Genomic DNA, 17,374 nt, shown 5'->3' with positions numbered 1-17,374 from the left:
AAACTAACTTTATTTTTGATGAATAAGGAGGTTAATTTTTAAATATTATTTAAATAAAATATTATATTGCAAACATAAAGGTGAAATTCCTCATAAACTAAAAAAATAATAAAAAAAAGTATATAAAATTCGAAGAATAAAAATTTAGTAAAATTAGTTTTGATCCCCAAAAAAGTGCATTTAACATTTTGGAGTGTATGACATATGTATGTATGTACATAAAAATGGGTTTTTAATGTAAATGTGATGGCGGTTTTTTTAGAATCAACAGATAAAGCTTGATTTGTTTAGACTCATTGCATCATATCTTATTTCAGCAAAAAAAGATTAGTTGGTATTATGCACTCAGCAGATACAATCCGTCACAACGTCCGTAATTTTCCACTGACAACACGTACGTGGCGTAAAGTGAGACATATAACAACTCACGACAAACTTTTATTTAGTAATAAAATTGTAGATTACATTACCAAAATAATAACAAATTGCCATTGAATACAATTCCTTAACTTTAGACACCAATTTTTAAAAGGCGCGTACTATGAACACCAAAAAGGAAAGTGCAATATATGTGACGTGGCTGACGTACTTCAAAAGTAGAAAACTGGCAAAGTATGACGTGTGGGTTCACCAATACGTTGCCTATGTGACATTAAACATTAAAGCACAAGCAACTCAGCTGTCGATTCCTTCCTTGTCCGTAAAGTAAGCGACGTATTGTATCTGTTTAAGCCCATAATCGTTTCAACTATTTTTAGTGCTTTAATACATGACTTGGAATACTTTTAAGGAGAGAACCCATCCTCTTTTATATCAAAGACACCCATTTGCTAGCGCATGAGTGAACCTTCTAAAAGCTCTTACACAGATTTTAGCGCAGGCATATGCTCTCCGCACTCTATACACCGTGAAAAATAAGGGGTGTTCCGAAATACGCGGTATACAAAATTGTTTTTTTTTGTTTTTTGCTGTTTTCATAATTATACTTCCTTCTGAACGATCAAAAATGTTTTTTTCGGACAAGTAGCCAAATAAGAAACCTCAAAAGGCATGCTCAGAAAATCATAATACGTGAAAGATAGTTCTCAATAAATTTTCTGGGCGAGATTTTCCCCACTCTAATATAAAAATTTACGGAGATATTGCTAAACTCTAGGGGAAAAATAATACAGAATTGGCCTGTATAACTTCGACATTTATTCATGATTGCTATCTTGGTTCATTTTAATCCAAAATTGTCCTTTTTGTTTGGGTTTGGTCTACTGGATACTTTTCCTCCGGTTTTTTGGCTTTTATAATAAAAACAAGTAAGGAAAGCTAAGTTCGGGTGTAACCGAACATTACATACTCAGCTGAGAGCTTTGGAGACAAAATAAGGGAAAATCACCATTTAGCAAAATGAACCTAGGGTAACCCTGGAATGTGTTTGTATGACATGTGTATCAAATGAAAGGTGTTAATGATTATTTAAAACGTAGTGGGCCTTAGTTCTATAGGTGGACGCCTTTTCGAGATATCGCAATAAGGGTGGACCAGGGGTGACTCTAAAATGTGTTTGTACGATATGGGTATCAAATTAAAAGTATTAATGAGGGTTTTAAAAGGGAGTAGCCCTTCGTTGTATATGTGAAAGCGTTTTCAAGATATCGAGCAAAATGTGGGCCAGGGTGACCCAGAACATCTTCTGTCGGGTACCGCTAATTTATTTATATATGTCATACCACGAACAGTATTCCTGCCAAGATTCCAAGGGCTTTTGATTTCGCCCTGCAGAACTTTTTCATTTTCTTCTACTTAATACGGTAGGTGTCACACCCATTTTACAAAGTTTTTTCTAAAGTTATATTTTGCGTCAAAAAACCAATCCAATTACCATGTTTCATCTCTTTTTTCATATTTGGTACAGAATTATGGAATTTTTTTCATTCTTCGTAATTTTCGATATCGGAAAAGTGGGCGTGGTCATAGTCGGATTTCGGCTATATTTTATACCAAGATAAAGTGACTTCAAATAAGTACGTGAACTAAGTTAAGTTAAGATATATCGTTTTTTGTGCAAGTTATCGTGTTAACGGCCGAGCGGAAGGGCAGACGGTCGACTGTGTATAAAAACTGGGCGTGGTTTCAACCGATTTCGCCCATTTCCACAGAAAACAATTATCGTCATAGAATCTATATCCCTACCAAATTTCACAAGGATTGGTAAATTTTTGTTCGACTTATGGCATTAAAAGTATTATAGACGAATTAAATGAAAAAGGGCGGAGTTACGCCCATTTTGAAATTTTCTTTTATCTTTGTATTTTGTTGCACCATATCATTACTGGAGTCGAATTTTGACATAATTTACTTATATACTGTAAAGATATACAATTTTTTGTTAAAATTTGACTAAAAAAGTTTGTTTTTTTTAAGTGGGCGTGTTCGTCATCCGATTTCGCTAATTTTTATTTAGCACACATATAGTAATAGGAGTAACGTGCCTACTAAATTTCATCATGATATCTTCAACGACTGTCAAATTACAGCTTGCAAAACTTTTAAATTACCTTCTTTTAAAAGTGGGCGGTGCCACGCCCATTGTCCAAAAATTTTCTAATTTTCTATTTTGCGTCATAAGGTCAACGCACCTACCAAGTTTCATCGCTTTATCCGTCTTTGGTAATGAATTATCGCACTTTTTCGGTTTTTCGAAATTTTCGATATCGAAAAAGTGGGCGTGGTTGTAGTCCGATTTCGTTCATTTTAAATGGCGATCTGAGATGAGCGCCCAGGAACCTACAAACCAAATTTCATCAAGATACCTCAAAATTTACTCAAGTTATCGTGTTTACAGACGGACGGACAGATGGACGGACGGACGGACGGACATGGCTAAATGAATTTCTTTTTTCACCCAGATAATTTTGATATATAGAATTCTATATCTATCTCGATTAGTTTATGCCGTTACGGATTACCGTTATGCGAACAAAGTTAATATATTCTGTGAGCTCTGCTCAGCTGAGTATAAAAAAGTTGTGGCCAGTCAACGTTAGTTAAAAATCGAAAATGTGTCGATTCAAAAGCTTATTAAAAACGAACTGGGACCGATCAGACCAGAGACCTAATCAAAGACCATAGATGAAATGCTTGGCATCATGTATTTGGTACAGTTTTGTCTGCCGAGAAGCTATTCCTGAAAGCAACCCTATAATAATATATAAGGTGAAGCTCAAAAAGATAGCATACGCATACGTGTAATTCAATAAAATCTTTCATGAGTCGGGAATATAGGGCTTTATGATTAATGCGATTATACCTCAATATCTTCAAATATCTTGAGTTGTGTGCCGAGTCACCTGTTATATGTATTTAATTGCGGGTGAGCACTTGTAGGTCTTAAGGGAGAAGCTTCCTCATTTCGCTGTGAAACCCCCCTTACTAACCTTAAATGTATTCATTAGGGGCGAGCACTTGGGCTCTGAGGTATAGGCTGCGTGCTCTGCCACATCATTTTGCTATGTATAACCCCGATTTGGTATACAAATTTTAGACTATATCTTTAGAATATTTCACTAAATAGGTGAGAGTTACAAACACAATGACTAATGAAACAAACATAAGAAAAATGTTCATAGTTAAACACCATCTTTCGATAGAGTACTGACTAACAGAAAGAAGTATTCGCGCTATACAACGAAATCATCCATAGAATCATCATCATCATATATATTATTTTTAATTGCTGTTTTTATGTACGGGTCCCTTTTTCGCTCTTATTTGGAATCCAAATCTATAAATAAAGTTTTGGTTGTAAAGATGGAGATTCGGGCTATTAGCGAGCTTTGGGCAATTTTGGTCGTAGAGCTTTTGTTTAGCTATATTTTATTAAAATAATTTTGTTAAAAATAAACGATTGCGAGCACAAAAATAAATCTATTTGTACTATGGCACTATTGTGAATATTTGCATTGCATTACCGGCAGTTGCTATCATACACTAGATGGAAGCGCAAGCTGTAAGTTTTAATTGATTGATAGAACAGCTGATTTTTGTTGATATTTGATAATACTTTTATATTGGTTGCGCAAGTTGCGCACGGGTCCGGCTCGTATATATTATTTCTAATTGCTGTTTTTATGTACGGGTCCCTTTTTCGCTCTTATTTGGAATCCGAATCTATAAATAAAGTTTTGGTTGTAAAGACGAAGATTCGGACTATAAGCGAGCTTTGGCCAATTTTGGTCGTAGTCCTTTTGTTTAGCTATATTTTATTAAAATAATTTGTTAAAAATGAAGGATTGTGAGCACACAAAGAAATCTCTTTTTACTAAGGCACTATTGTGAATATTTGCACTGCATTACCGGTATTTGCTATCATACACTAGATGGCAGCGCAAGCTGTAAGTTTTAATTGATAGAACATCTGATTTCAGTTGATATGAGACTTTTATATTCGTTGCGCAAGATGCGCACGGGTTCGGCTCCTTCTTTCTAAATATTCCACGAAATCGGTAAGGTAATATTCTTCGCCTTTCTTTTCTTTAAGCCTATAGATCATATTATACAGGCTTTAGGGAATATTGAAGTTTTCTTAAAACTGTTTAAGCTTTTCAAATCTCTCACACAGGCTAGCGCACACGTACAAGGCAAAAGCTCTCACTACACTGTGAGATATGAAAATATGTTTTCCCAAAATGATTTAACGATTATTAAAAATGCGGCTGCTTAAATTAAATAGAATATTTTCAAGACGATATCCAAGTAGCTGCTAATATTTTACAGAATGCAGCCATAGGGACTATAAATTTGTCTAAGACAACCGTGACAATTTTTCAGAAAATTTTTTAGATTTTCGAGCTTTGCACGGGTTTCAAAGTATTGAGTGCAGCAGATTTTTAGGGTTTAGCGAAAAGTTCTCTTATTTCTTAACACACTCGCAAAACGTTATAGTATGCGTTATAAGCCTTAATCGTGGACTATTGGAAAAGCATCATCGAACTTTTAACTGTCAAACCAAGCTTTATCTCTTGATTAGTGCCTTGTAATTGGTGAATTATATACATTTTGTAATATTGTATGTAAATGTGTTTAATCAACAGTTATTTGTGAATATTTAAACAGTTTCGTTGATAAAAATGTTAGCTATTAATTTGCGCGAAAATAAAACTTACCAGCATTTTCAGGTGTTGTCATCGCTTGCAAAATCTTAAACGATCGACTTGGTATTGCGCTACCAGTATATTTCTTCGGTTCGGGTACTTGTTGTTCACTGGGGTGTATATATGCTTGTGGCATGTCTAAATAAAATAATAATTATCAAACAAAAAAATATTAATTTAAAAGATAACACAACCCCAAGAAAAAGGCGGGATTTTCAACTGGCGAGACAGGTCAATTCTTATGAGTTTTGGGTCGCCGAAAACGAATCCGTGGTCAGAATTGAAAAGATAGCACTTTTTCATTTCTAACTTCAAACTCAAAATCCAAACCCCAATTCCATAATAGTTGACCTGCCTAATCCGTTGAAAAACGCCCTTTTATATCTATGGGTCTGTGTAATCGTTAAAAAGATATGCAACTCATGAACACACTAAATACAAACTACATAAAGTAGAGAAAAAGCTTGGACAAAGCTCACCATTGAAATTGCTGTAAATCATGGGTTGTGGTGTGCCTGTTAAAAGATTACCTAAAAGAGCGAAATATAAATATATTATATAGTCATATATGTATATTTCCTTTTATATTTGTAAGAATTTATGTATGTTTTTTGGTATGCTATGTGCACAAATGCAAAATGTAGTTTTGTATAGGTTTGCGTGTGTGTGTGTTAAGAGTCATTAATGTGCTTTTTATTTTATTAAAAAGCGACAAATTTCCATTCACCAAAAACCAGTATTAAGTTTACAAAAAAAATTAAGAAAAGCTAGTTAAGAAGATAAGAATTTTTAAAATTTTGAAAAAGTTAAACTCAGAAAGCTGAAAGCTTTTTGAACAACAGCGCGTTATTAAAAAGCTTTGCAGCATTCAAATGAGTGAAATATGAAAGCCAATTAAACTAGCTTAACCTCTTTGCTATGAAAAACATCTATTTGTACAAATTTCAATGGAATATATTTACAAGTAAAAAGTACATAATGCAAAAGGCAATGCCTGATTACTATGCCAATAAAGCTTTCACATGAAAATAGAGCTTTTCATTACAGCCCAAACACTACAGACGTTTTTACTTCGTTTTCAGTTATCTATTTAACTGCTCGTTTTATTTCTCAATAAAATCTTTAACTATCCCTAATTTCTCAAACTCAAGCTTTCGATTTCTTCGTTCGTAGGGTTGTAACCCACCTTGATTCCATGCCTGTGGCGATTGTGAGTGTTGCTGCTGCTGCTGCTGTGCTTCGGTCGTTATGTGCATACGCCTCATTTGCTCTACATTGGGGGTTTGACGCGCTTGTTGTGCGCTCATTTGTCTCGCATATTGTGGTCGTTGTAATTGTGGCTCTGGTTCCGCATAACTTTCCACTTGCTTTTCATTCCCATTAGCCTCGTCAATAGTGTCAGTGATTTTTTGCAAAATTCTAAAGGATTTCGATTGTATGGGTGACGAGCGTGGATCGCTAAAAGAAGTGGGCGAGTTGCTTGGTTAGATGTTTTAGTGATGAATGTTATTTAGTAGCGCATATTGTGTGTTAGTAGTAAGTTACAGACATGGTAGTCGTACTACAAAAAAGCATTGCTGATTTTTTGTGAAAATGACTGTGGCGTGTGCGGTGCTATAGTACTTTCTGGATTTTTTGGATTTGATCGAGTTTGTTTGTAATACATAGAATACAATCTAAAAGCTTTTGTAGATTGAAAGCAAAATCACAGAAAGAAACAATAAGCTTGGAGCTTCGAAGCTCGTTTTTTAATATTACTAATATCTTTAGTTTCGGTTCGTTTCATATCCTCAGCAATCGCAGAGAAAGGTAAAGGTTTGGGTGAATCATAAATGAAAAGCCCTTTGTAACTAACTTAAGATTGTACGTAGAATTTGAACACTGTACTTTAATTTAAGAACTTTCGATATCAAATTTTGTTTGTTCATACAGCAGATTTATTAATGCTGAGTTAATCTGAAAAAAATTTCATTTACAAAGCCTATGGAGGAAGGGTGCTAATAGCTTTCTGCATTACACAGCAATAAACTCTGAGCTTTAAAGCTCGCAGTTCCACTATCGTTTGATAAATTTCATTAGGCCGTGACTTACCCATACAAAAGTTTAATAAAATAAGCTTTTGCGTAATATGTGAATGCTTAACTTTTAATTTCTTTGCCTGGACCTGTGCATGATCACTTTTGATTTTGTGATTCGACTTTCCTTACAATACGTTTCGTTGCGCGGTGTGCATTTGGAAAACTTGATTTTCAAAGCTTAAGGAAGTAGAAGTCAAAGCTTTAATAGTATCGATTATGCCATCACAAAATATTCACATTTATTAGCGACCATAGTTTAAGCTTCCAAAAAAAGCTTTGAGCTTAAAAGAAGTAAGTGCTTACTAAACTTTTTGGTAGGAGCTTTAAATACGTATAAATAAAATAAATTGCATAGGATTACAAAAAATTTTTTAAAATTATTTTTGCTATTCGGGAAACGTAATAAGCTTTCAAAACTTTAATGATAATTTATGAAATGCGGAACACCTAAAATAATTTAAACATTTTTTCTAACATGAAGTAAAAAATATACACATACATACGTATATGTATAGAAGCTTTCAAAGCAGCTAAGCTGGGTAAGCTTTAGAGTTTTGCGTTATTACTTTGGATATCTAACGAACTTTGGATATCAAATTTCCAAACCTTCACAAAAGGCTATAAACTTCGGCTCAATTCAAATTTTCCTAGTTTTTTCAACTTAAAAGTCATTGGAGCTTTTATAATTAGTTTTATTTTTTGATAATGCTTTTTGTTTTACCATTCTAATGAGCTTTATGGTATGGCGAAGTGTGAAAACTTATTAAATTGAGTCTTGAAATCGCAAAGAAAATTTATAAATTTTCAGGACTAGGAGGAAATGTAACTGTTTGATTTCTGAAGATGGGAATCGGTATTATAATCCTGAAATTCAGAGATGATTATTGTACGTTTTTAGCAAACTTTACATAAAAAATTCTAAAATAAATTTTGCATTGTGCGTAAACTTAGCGACTGAGCTTTTTAAATAATCTATGAAAGTGATATTTTATGAAGTTGATTTGAAGAAGTGATTTCATGAAAGAAACTTTTGTACTGTCAAAGAAAGTCTTTATAACTCATGCTTCATACACGCACACATAAAAACCAACAATAACACTGTGACACGTGACATGATCAAGCTTTAAATCTCCCACTCTACCTGAGACGATTTTTTCTGTAACGTATTTCAGCCTCAATTGGACAATCGTAAACTACCAGATTGTAGTTGTCACTTGATATTTTTTTATTGGCGATGTCAAAAGCAACAAAAAAGTAGAAAAATAATATATAAAATTGTAATAAAAAGCGTATGGTTAGTAAAAGCTCTTCAACTTTTTATATGTATTGTAATAATATAGCTTTAGTTTTGAAAAATTCGAAATAGAGAAAAATTAAATGCGTGCTTGATTAGACTGAGAGCTGATCAAAAAGAGACAAACTTTAAAAACCGAGCTTTTTTTAAAGCTTTCATACACTTACTTTTGCAAAACGATGGGTGATGACGAGATTGGACCACGTGTTCCGTCGTTGCCACTCTCCATTGAGATGGGTATAATGCGTGAACGATTACCACCAGCGCCTACATTATTGCTACCATATTGCTGTTGTTGTACAATACGTGGCGCATTAAGTTGTTGTGTTGGCGACATAACACGCTGTGCATTGGCAGCCCCAGATGGCTGTTGTATGCCGCCAGCCGAAGATGGATAATTATTATAACCTTGATCAACAAATTGATTCGGAGAACGAACCACTAGAATTGAAAATTGTACGTATGTATGAGTGTGAATATCTATCTATAAATCTTATAAAATAAAGTCGCTAAATGCCATGTATGCACATAACTTCACACAGAATGTTCCGATTTTAAAACTGTTTTTTGCATTTGAAAGCTTAGCTACGTGAGATGGTACAGTTAATATAATTTGAAGATATATATTATAGGGGCGTGACAAATTGCCAAAATGTAGTAAAAAATCATAAAATTTTTGTTTACACAGCTATAACTCATAAACAGATGGATGGATTTAAAAAATTCTACTTTTCAGTAAAACTTTGAAATATTTACCTTCGATCTGCATCAAAAAAAAAAAAAAAAATACTTGATTCATTTCTTATATCAGCCAAATTGTTTAAACAAAAGTAACATTTTTACCAAAAAATGTGTTTGTGTGGTTGTTCGCTGTGAACTGTGCGCGCTAATTGCTTTTGAGTGAGGCATGATGCGACATATACATACGTACATATTTAGCATTCGCTGCGTTATTTAACTTCGGGCGTAGGTTTATAGGTATGTATGGATGTACACAACTACATAGTATAAAACAAAGTCGCCTTTTCTGTCCCTATGTCCCTTTGAATGCTTAAACCTTTAAAAATACGCAACCGATTTTGATGCGCTTTTTTTTTTAATAGATAAAGAGTGATTGAAGAGGAAGGAATGGATGAACACATTTGGCAGAAAATTGGTGGAGGGGTAGCTTAGAACCAGGAGACAGACATAGAATAATTTGTATCCCGTTCTGGCTAGGGTCTTGAGATCAAAACGTGAACCTGGGTAATCCTGGCATATGTTTGTACAATATGGGTATCAAATGGAAGCTGTTTATGAGTACTTTGATACGGGGTATTTTTCGTACCCGCGGGTAACTAGGGTCTCGAGATATAAGCGAAAACGTGGACGCGGGTACCCTTAGAATGTGTCTATAGAATATGGATAACAAATGAAACCTGTTGAGGAGTGCTTTAGTACAGGGTAGTTTTCATACCTATTGGTGACTAGGGTCTCGAGATTGAGGCCAAGACGTGGACCCGGGTACCCCTAGAAAGTGTTTATACAATATGGATAACAAATGAAACCTGTTGAGGAGTGCTTTAGTACAGGGTAGTTTTCATACCTATTTGTGAAGGGTCTCGAGATATAGGCCAAAACGTGGATCACGGTAACACTAGGATGTGTTTTTGCATTATGGTTATCAAATTGAAGCTGTTGATGGGTGCTTTAGTACAGAGTAATTTTTATACCGCTGGGTGACTAGGGTCTCAAGATATAGGCCGAAACCTGGAACCGGATACCCCTAGAATGCGTGTGTAATAGGGATATCAAATGGAAGCTGTTGCTGAGAGCTTTAAAGTAATTTTCATTGTGATATTCGATTTAGTCGCATTAACCTGGCAAAACTGATAAATATGCATGCGAAGCCGAAATAAAGACATGAATTAATAATACCCACATAACTATTTACGTACTATTCCTATTCGATTTGCCTGGCAATAAGGGATGAAGAAGAATGGGAAAAACTTGAGAGAAAAGAAAAGATGGAAGGAGAAGGAGACTGAGTAAGAGATAGAGTGAGACGAAGATAGAGATATATGATGCGAAAAGACGGAGGGAGGAGTGAATAAAAGGATTAAGAATAAGTGAGGGGGGGGGGGGGGCAGAACAACGTCTGACGGGTCTGCTAGTTTACAAATAAATTTACCCCTATGTTCAGAAAAATTAATTACCAGTAGTCATGCCACCATAGCTGACATTGAAATTAGGTGCCTGCGATGGTGCGCTGGTGGGTGTCTGCTCCAATTGTATGGGTATAATGCGTTCCTAAATAAAAAAAAAGAAATTAAAAAATTAGTTAACTTAAATTCATAGTTTTTTTAATTGCCACTTTCAAACTAACCCTCGGCCCAGTTTGTTGACTCGTAGCGCTGTTACCATTACTATTGACATTGATTTGCAAACGCAAACCAGAGTTGCCAACACCATGACTACCGAAATTTGCTGGCGTTGCTGCAGCGGAGCCATTACCTTGCTCAGGCTGAAAACTATAGAATTGTTGTTGCGGTGATTGCTGTTCTTGATAAAAAGGTTGCTGTTGTTGATAAGGTTGTGGCTGCGTTTGATAGGATGGTTGTTGTGTTTGATAGTAAAGCTGCTGTGGGGCATGATATTGCTGTGCTGGTGGTTGTTGTGACTGCTGCGCCACTGCTGGTGGTGGTGATTTTATGCGATGCAATGATGATGGCACCACATTACCATTCTCTTCTGGGCGTGCCCATTCTGGTTGATCATTTACTTTTGGTTTGCCGCTCAACCATGGCACATTGGTGCGTAGCGGTTGCGATTGTTGTTGTTGTGATGATGGCTGTTGTTGTGGCAATTGTCGTATTGGTGATTCACGTTTTTGTTGTTGTTGTTGTTGAAATTGGCGTACAACACTTGGTGCTTGTGGTTCGGTGGGCTGCGCCAATGGTGCGATATAAAGTGAGCCGACATTGGTCTGAAATATGAAAAAAGAGGGTGATGAACGAAGTCGACAGTAAATTATATTTATCATATGATATTCCAGAAAGCTTTTATTAAAATTTATTAAATACGCATAAACTGTTTCAAAGTTTTTGTATATTCTTTTTATTTATTGACATAATGTCACATTTTAAGGATTTGATATGATTTCACACTAATCATTTTATTTAGATGAAGTCAACTCAAATAGAATTATTATTTCAATAGGCAGTTATGAAGAGAAACTGGGAAAGGACAGATGTGACTTCACTGACGTGATGATTAGACTAGTGTTGCGATACTTGTAGATGAAATGATGTGATAATATTATATTGCTTTTATGTTTTTATTGATGTGATAGCATAGTTGAACGTGTTGATATGATGTGTTGTGAGAATATGTTGTGAAATGATTATGTGATGTGGTAAAGAAGCGACGTCAAAATTAGCTATAAACTATTGGAGGCTTGCTTGGAATTTTACTGATGTGATTATGATATGACTATATGATATGAAATTATGACGCGAGCGAGGCTGTAAATGCATCTAGCATGCTAATGTGATAAAATGAGAGACTCAGATAAGATTATTGGTTTTTTACTTAAGCACTTACGAAATGATTAAGTGAAAAAAACTGTGGTGAGAGAGATAACTTTTATGGGACTAAATGAAATATGACTGTGGCGATGATGTGACGATATGATGTGATATGATGATGCGATGTGATTGAAAGAAGTGAATAAGCGTGGCCAAAACTGTATATGCATATTCCGTGCTAACTCCAATGTTATTAAATGCGGCTATTGGCTTTTATAAGTTTTTCACTGGAGCACTTATGAAGAGAAACCAGGAAAAAATCAGTTGTGACTTCATACTGTATGGCTGATATCATGGTAATTTTATTAAATTATTAAAATGAAGAAAACCCGTGATAAGATTAGATTGATGCCACGGTATGCTAAGACTCATGTGATGTACGCAATATTGTTGTGAAAATGTGTTGATGTGACGTGATGTGACAGTGTTTTATGATATTAAATCTTTCTACGTTCTTAAACTTTTGATGCTTACTCCGATGTGACTAAATAATCGACTCGGACAACACTATTGGCTTTAAACCTGATAATTTTTAATTAATTTTAATGAATAAAATCTGTAGGAAATTGTGTGACAAAATGATATGATATGCCAATATGTTGCGATACTCGAATTTTAAGTAATGATATTATTATTATTATTTTATTTATTACGGCCAAAAAAGCCTAATTCATTGTATAGTACAATTTACAAAATTCATAATTGTTTCTTAAAACTATTTCATTAAAAAGAAATGAGTAAATTTATTGTTTAACTAGTATTAAATATTTAAATTTTTACAATATAGAAATAATTTTTCTTTAAACTGAACAACGTTTTCAGTCTTTTATCTCTGCTGGTAGTTCATTATACATTTTATAGCCTACGTATTCTAAGGTCTTTTTTGCGAACTCGGTTCTTACTTTGGGCAGTCTTAAATTTCTGCTACTCCTAGTTCCATAGTTATGGATCTCATGATTGTACTGTATCCTATCACTCAGATAATTTGGTAAAATTACCTGTGTTATGTAATGTATAAACTTCAAAGAGTAATAACAGATTAATTGCTTAATACTAAGCCAATTTAACATAGGAAGCGTAATACTTTTTGATGTTCTATAAGAGCATTTTAGTATCAAACGCATTGCTTTGTTTTGTTGTATTTGGAGCTTATTAATTAACGTATCATTTGTTACTAGTAGTATTGATGGGCAGTAAATAAAATGTGGTTCTACAATTGATCTATATACTAATATTTTATGATGTTGGCTAATATGCTTACATGTTCGATACATAAATCCTATTTTCTGTGCAATTTTCTTCTCTAAATGATTCATGTGTTCTGTGAAACTTAGTTTCTCATCAATTATTACACCTAGGTACTTCATTTGATCTACTCTTTCAATTGCATTGGTTTTTATTTTCAGACTAGACTGGATTAAGTTATTATGGTTCTTGTTAAATATCATATACTTAGTTTTATCAATATTAAGTTTAAGCTTTCTACTGCATAGCCACTTAAATAATTTATTTAAGTCTTCTTGTATTTTCATGACAGCGCAATATACATTTTTGTCACTAATGCTAACTAATGCATCATCCGCAAAAAGACTTATTTTACAATTTCTCAAGCAAGTTTTTATATCATTGATGTAAATTATAAACAATATCGGAGCAAGTACTGAGGCTTGTGGCAGCCCAATGTTAACATCAACAACCGATGAAACTGCGTCTCCAATTACCGTCCTCTGCTTTCTGTTACTGAGGTAACTACGAAACCATTCCAAAGCTTTTCCCTTGATCCCAATTGTATCCATTAACTTCAGCAATTCATTTCGATCGATTGTTTCAAACGCCCTCTTTAAGTCTAAGAAGCAAGATACTACTACCTTTTTATCAGCAACAGCCTCTTTCCACTCTGCAATTACCATATTCAATGCTGTTTCGCAGGAGTGGCCTTTCCTGAAGCCTGATTGCTCTGGTATGATTATATTATGATCGTCTAGGTATGCTACTAGTTGCTTTTTCACCACTGTTTCCATAATTTTTTCATCAATAGGTAGGGTATTAATCGGACGCAGCTCGTCAGGTTTCATTGTATTTTTTACTTTTGCCACTGGTATTATTGTGGATATCTTCCAGCAGCTGGGAACAATGCCACTATCAAACGATTCGTTTGTAATGTCCTTATATAAGTGTGCAATGTACACCATAGAGTCCTTGAAAACACCCTCTGACAATAGGTTTTACCGCCATATTTGTTTTTAAATGATTTTGTTATGTTCATTATATCTTCTAACTCGATACTGGTGAGCTCAAATGTTGCTACCGAGTTGGTTGTTTCACTTTCATCAACAAGTTCAATTGTTTCAATACTATCATTGATTTGAATTATGCTCTGAACAAAGTAACAATTCAAGACATTAGCTATATCGTTGCTATTTTCTAGACATTCACCTTTAAATACTATTTTTTTAATATGCTCTTTATTATCTGCAAGTTCCACAGCATCTTTCAAACATTTCCAAATGGATTTCATATTTCCTTTATTAATAATCACTTGATCTTCCATGTATTTCTTCTTTTTAAGTATTATAGTTTTTTTATATATATTTTTAACGGCATTATAATCATCCCAGTGACCTGTGCTAATAGCAATTTTATATAATTCAAATTTTCTTTTATGTAGTACTGTTAGTTCACGGTCGTACCACTTATTTCGCAATTTTATATTGATCCTCTTCTCGTACGTCAACGTTTGCATGGCTTCAGACAAGGTATCATTCATGATGTAGTATAATAAGACGAAGTAAAAATTAAGGAAGCTTAGTTTGCTGCAACTAAATGAAAGAATAGTGATGTTAAGAACAGACCGTACGATGTGATTTGTTGGTACGATGTGATTGAACTAATCAAGTAGAAAGCGTTGTTAAATCGTTAGATGCGTAAACCGATGTGACTAAATTTGAATCTGAGAAAATACTACTGGAGTGATTATTGGCCCAAGCATATTGACTTTTTACTTGAGCACTTATGAAGAGAAACCATGAAAAAATCAGATGTGACATCAGACTGTATGAATAATACCATGGTATCATGAGCCCGCAAAATTTTTTAATAACAAAAAAACTGTGATAAGAGATGCTACGATATGAGATGACGTTAAGAAATTATGTAATAAAATGATGTGAAGTATGTGTAATATTGATATGATATGATGTGATGTGACAATATGTTGTGATATTAGAATGTTTTCTGGTTTTCGTCATAAGAGCTCAAGTAAAAAGTTACTACGCTTGGGCCATAAATCGCTCAAGAAGTCTTATATGAGTTCCTCATTTAGTCACAACATCACATCACATCGTATCGTTATATCACACCACATTAGTTATAAAAATAAGCTTTCAATATTTTAGTGCTAATATTTATTTAATTTCGCTTCATTACATCACATCATATTATTACTTCACTTAAGATTAGATCATGATGAAATTAACATTATATAATTTTATCAGAACTTGTAATCTTGTTGGTGTGATGGTATTATGTGGTATGATATCGTGTTATTGAATGGGGTGATAAGCAAAGCGTGACAATGTGACCTATAAATTAACTCTGTTGTAGCTAAATAAGATACTAGTGGACAGCTCTGGAGGGAAAACCATATCGTAACTATATATTATTAACCAGCTAGATATATGTAATAGAGAGGAAATAACAAAAATATTTCATTAAATTTTTCAGAGTCAGTCATCAATTGATTTAGAAAAAATATCTAGCAAAATAAATCAACCATACAATTTCACATCCATTCATACATCGATGATGCGTAATTGACAATAATCAAATTAGTAATATAAGTTTTTGGTCTACTAAAATAAGCACCGGAAATTATACAGAATTAAACCGATGATTCGTTTTATATACCGAAAAATACTCAGCTCTATAGAAAATCAAATGACCTCACTATTATTAGACAATCAGTCAATGAAAAACTGTTGCATAAAGGCATGCTACAAATGAGCGACAACCGCACTGAAAATAAAGCTCATCAAATTTAATTGCATATCGTTAATAAATCTCCAAAAATATATAATTTATAATTGAAATTATTGCCAAATAAATTTACAATAACAGCTGTGCGATTTTGTGTATGTACGACATTTTCGAAATAATTCAATGCGATTTCTATATGCATCACTATCATTTTGCCTCTGATTCCCTCTCTGAACTATGCACAATAATCTCCCCAAATAAAAATAGATACTTCTGCGTGTTTTCAATTAGCTAAAGTACTACACAGACGTTGTGCAATTTTTAAGTATGTCAGAATATTTGTGTATATTTATGTAAGTTGGCGTATGGTTTTAATTATTTGTTTATTTATACAATAATTTAGTTACTTAGATGATTATTTTAGTCAAAAAATATATGACAAAGAGATTTTTTAGAATAGTCAGGGAACAATTTCTATTGGGAAAGGCCCCTAGTCTATAATATAACGAAGTTTTTTTAGAGCAGACATTTGAAGCAACCGATAAGACAGTGGTGCTCATATTGTGAATATAACTCGCGTGTGATAATCTTTTCAATTCAATTCACATTTCGCAACGAACGTCGCACTAAGGATAATCAATCAGCGTAGCGAAATAGAGAGAGATAGATAGAGTCGCACTATGTTTTTTTCCCAGTAATTTGCACTGAAAAGCTAGGCCTACGGTGAAAAGTGCATTTGGCCACCACTGCTTTAAAGGCTTTTATTGCCTTCATTTACTTCCTTGTATAGTTTGCAGATCCCATACATCAGGGCGGCGTGCTATCGCCCCTTCTTTGTACACAGGTAGTTAATGAAATTCTAGAAATAATTAGGGCAGAAAGAGCGAGGGTAGTCACGTACGCCGACGACTTAGTGATTCTGATCACATGTAAGCTCCTGCAAACAATAAGTGGCCTCATGAATATGGCACTTCGGGGCATTTTGTAATGGATAGGGTAAAACGAGCTGGATGTTTACAATAAAAACAAAAATCCCGTACTTTAGCTTGCCGAAGCTTAGCGACACAACGATAAATCTCTTGCCTGAAGGCAAATATCTTGACATGATACTCGACTCCAAATTAAGCTGGAAAAGGAAGCTTAAAGTGAGTTCCAAGAGAGTTCTGCCAGCATACAACACGGAAAAAGGGCTTTCGGGAGAAACTAGGGACTGTCACCGCATGGTTATCATCCATGGCATATACAAGACAGTCAATCAACCGATACTAACGTATGGAGCTCTTGTCTGGAAGGATCAAAGGCTAGCATGCCGGGTTA

General features: G+C 34.2%; 1 protein-coding gene across 14 annotated transcripts in view; it reads right to left on the bottom strand.

Moving 5' to 3' along the window:
• Positions 1 to 17,374, bottom strand: part of LOC137239669 (uncharacterized) — a 148,892-nt gene that overhangs the window by 16,848 nt on the left and 114,670 nt on the right. For 12 of the 14 annotated variants that reach the window (XM_067765230.1, XM_067765232.1, XM_067765227.1 and 9 more), the window contains 7 exons: positions 10,882 to 11,481; positions 10,712 to 10,805; positions 8,684 to 8,957; positions 8,364 to 8,435; positions 6,331 to 6,602; positions 5,624 to 5,674; positions 5,157 to 5,282 (listed from right to left, as the gene is read on the bottom strand). In XM_067765230.1, coding sequence (XP_067621331.1) covers positions 5,157 to 5,282; positions 5,624 to 5,674; positions 6,331 to 6,602; positions 8,364 to 8,435; positions 8,684 to 8,957; positions 10,712 to 10,805; positions 10,882 to 11,481 — 1,489 coding nt within the window. The remainder of the gene's footprint in view (positions 1 to 5,156; positions 5,283 to 5,623; positions 5,675 to 6,330; positions 6,603 to 8,363; positions 8,436 to 8,683; positions 8,958 to 10,711; positions 10,806 to 10,881; positions 11,482 to 17,374) is intronic. The other 2 variants (XM_067765222.1, XM_067765223.1) reach the window with 2 other exon arrangements.

Source organism: Eurosta solidaginis, chromosome 2 (assembly GCF_040869045.1).
Source record: "Eurosta solidaginis isolate ZX-2024a chromosome 2, ASM4086904v1, whole genome shotgun sequence".
Classification (NCBI taxonomy): domain Eukaryota; kingdom Metazoa; phylum Arthropoda; class Insecta; order Diptera; family Tephritidae; genus Eurosta; species Eurosta solidaginis.
This window is presented reverse-complemented; position numbering and strand designations above follow the sequence as displayed.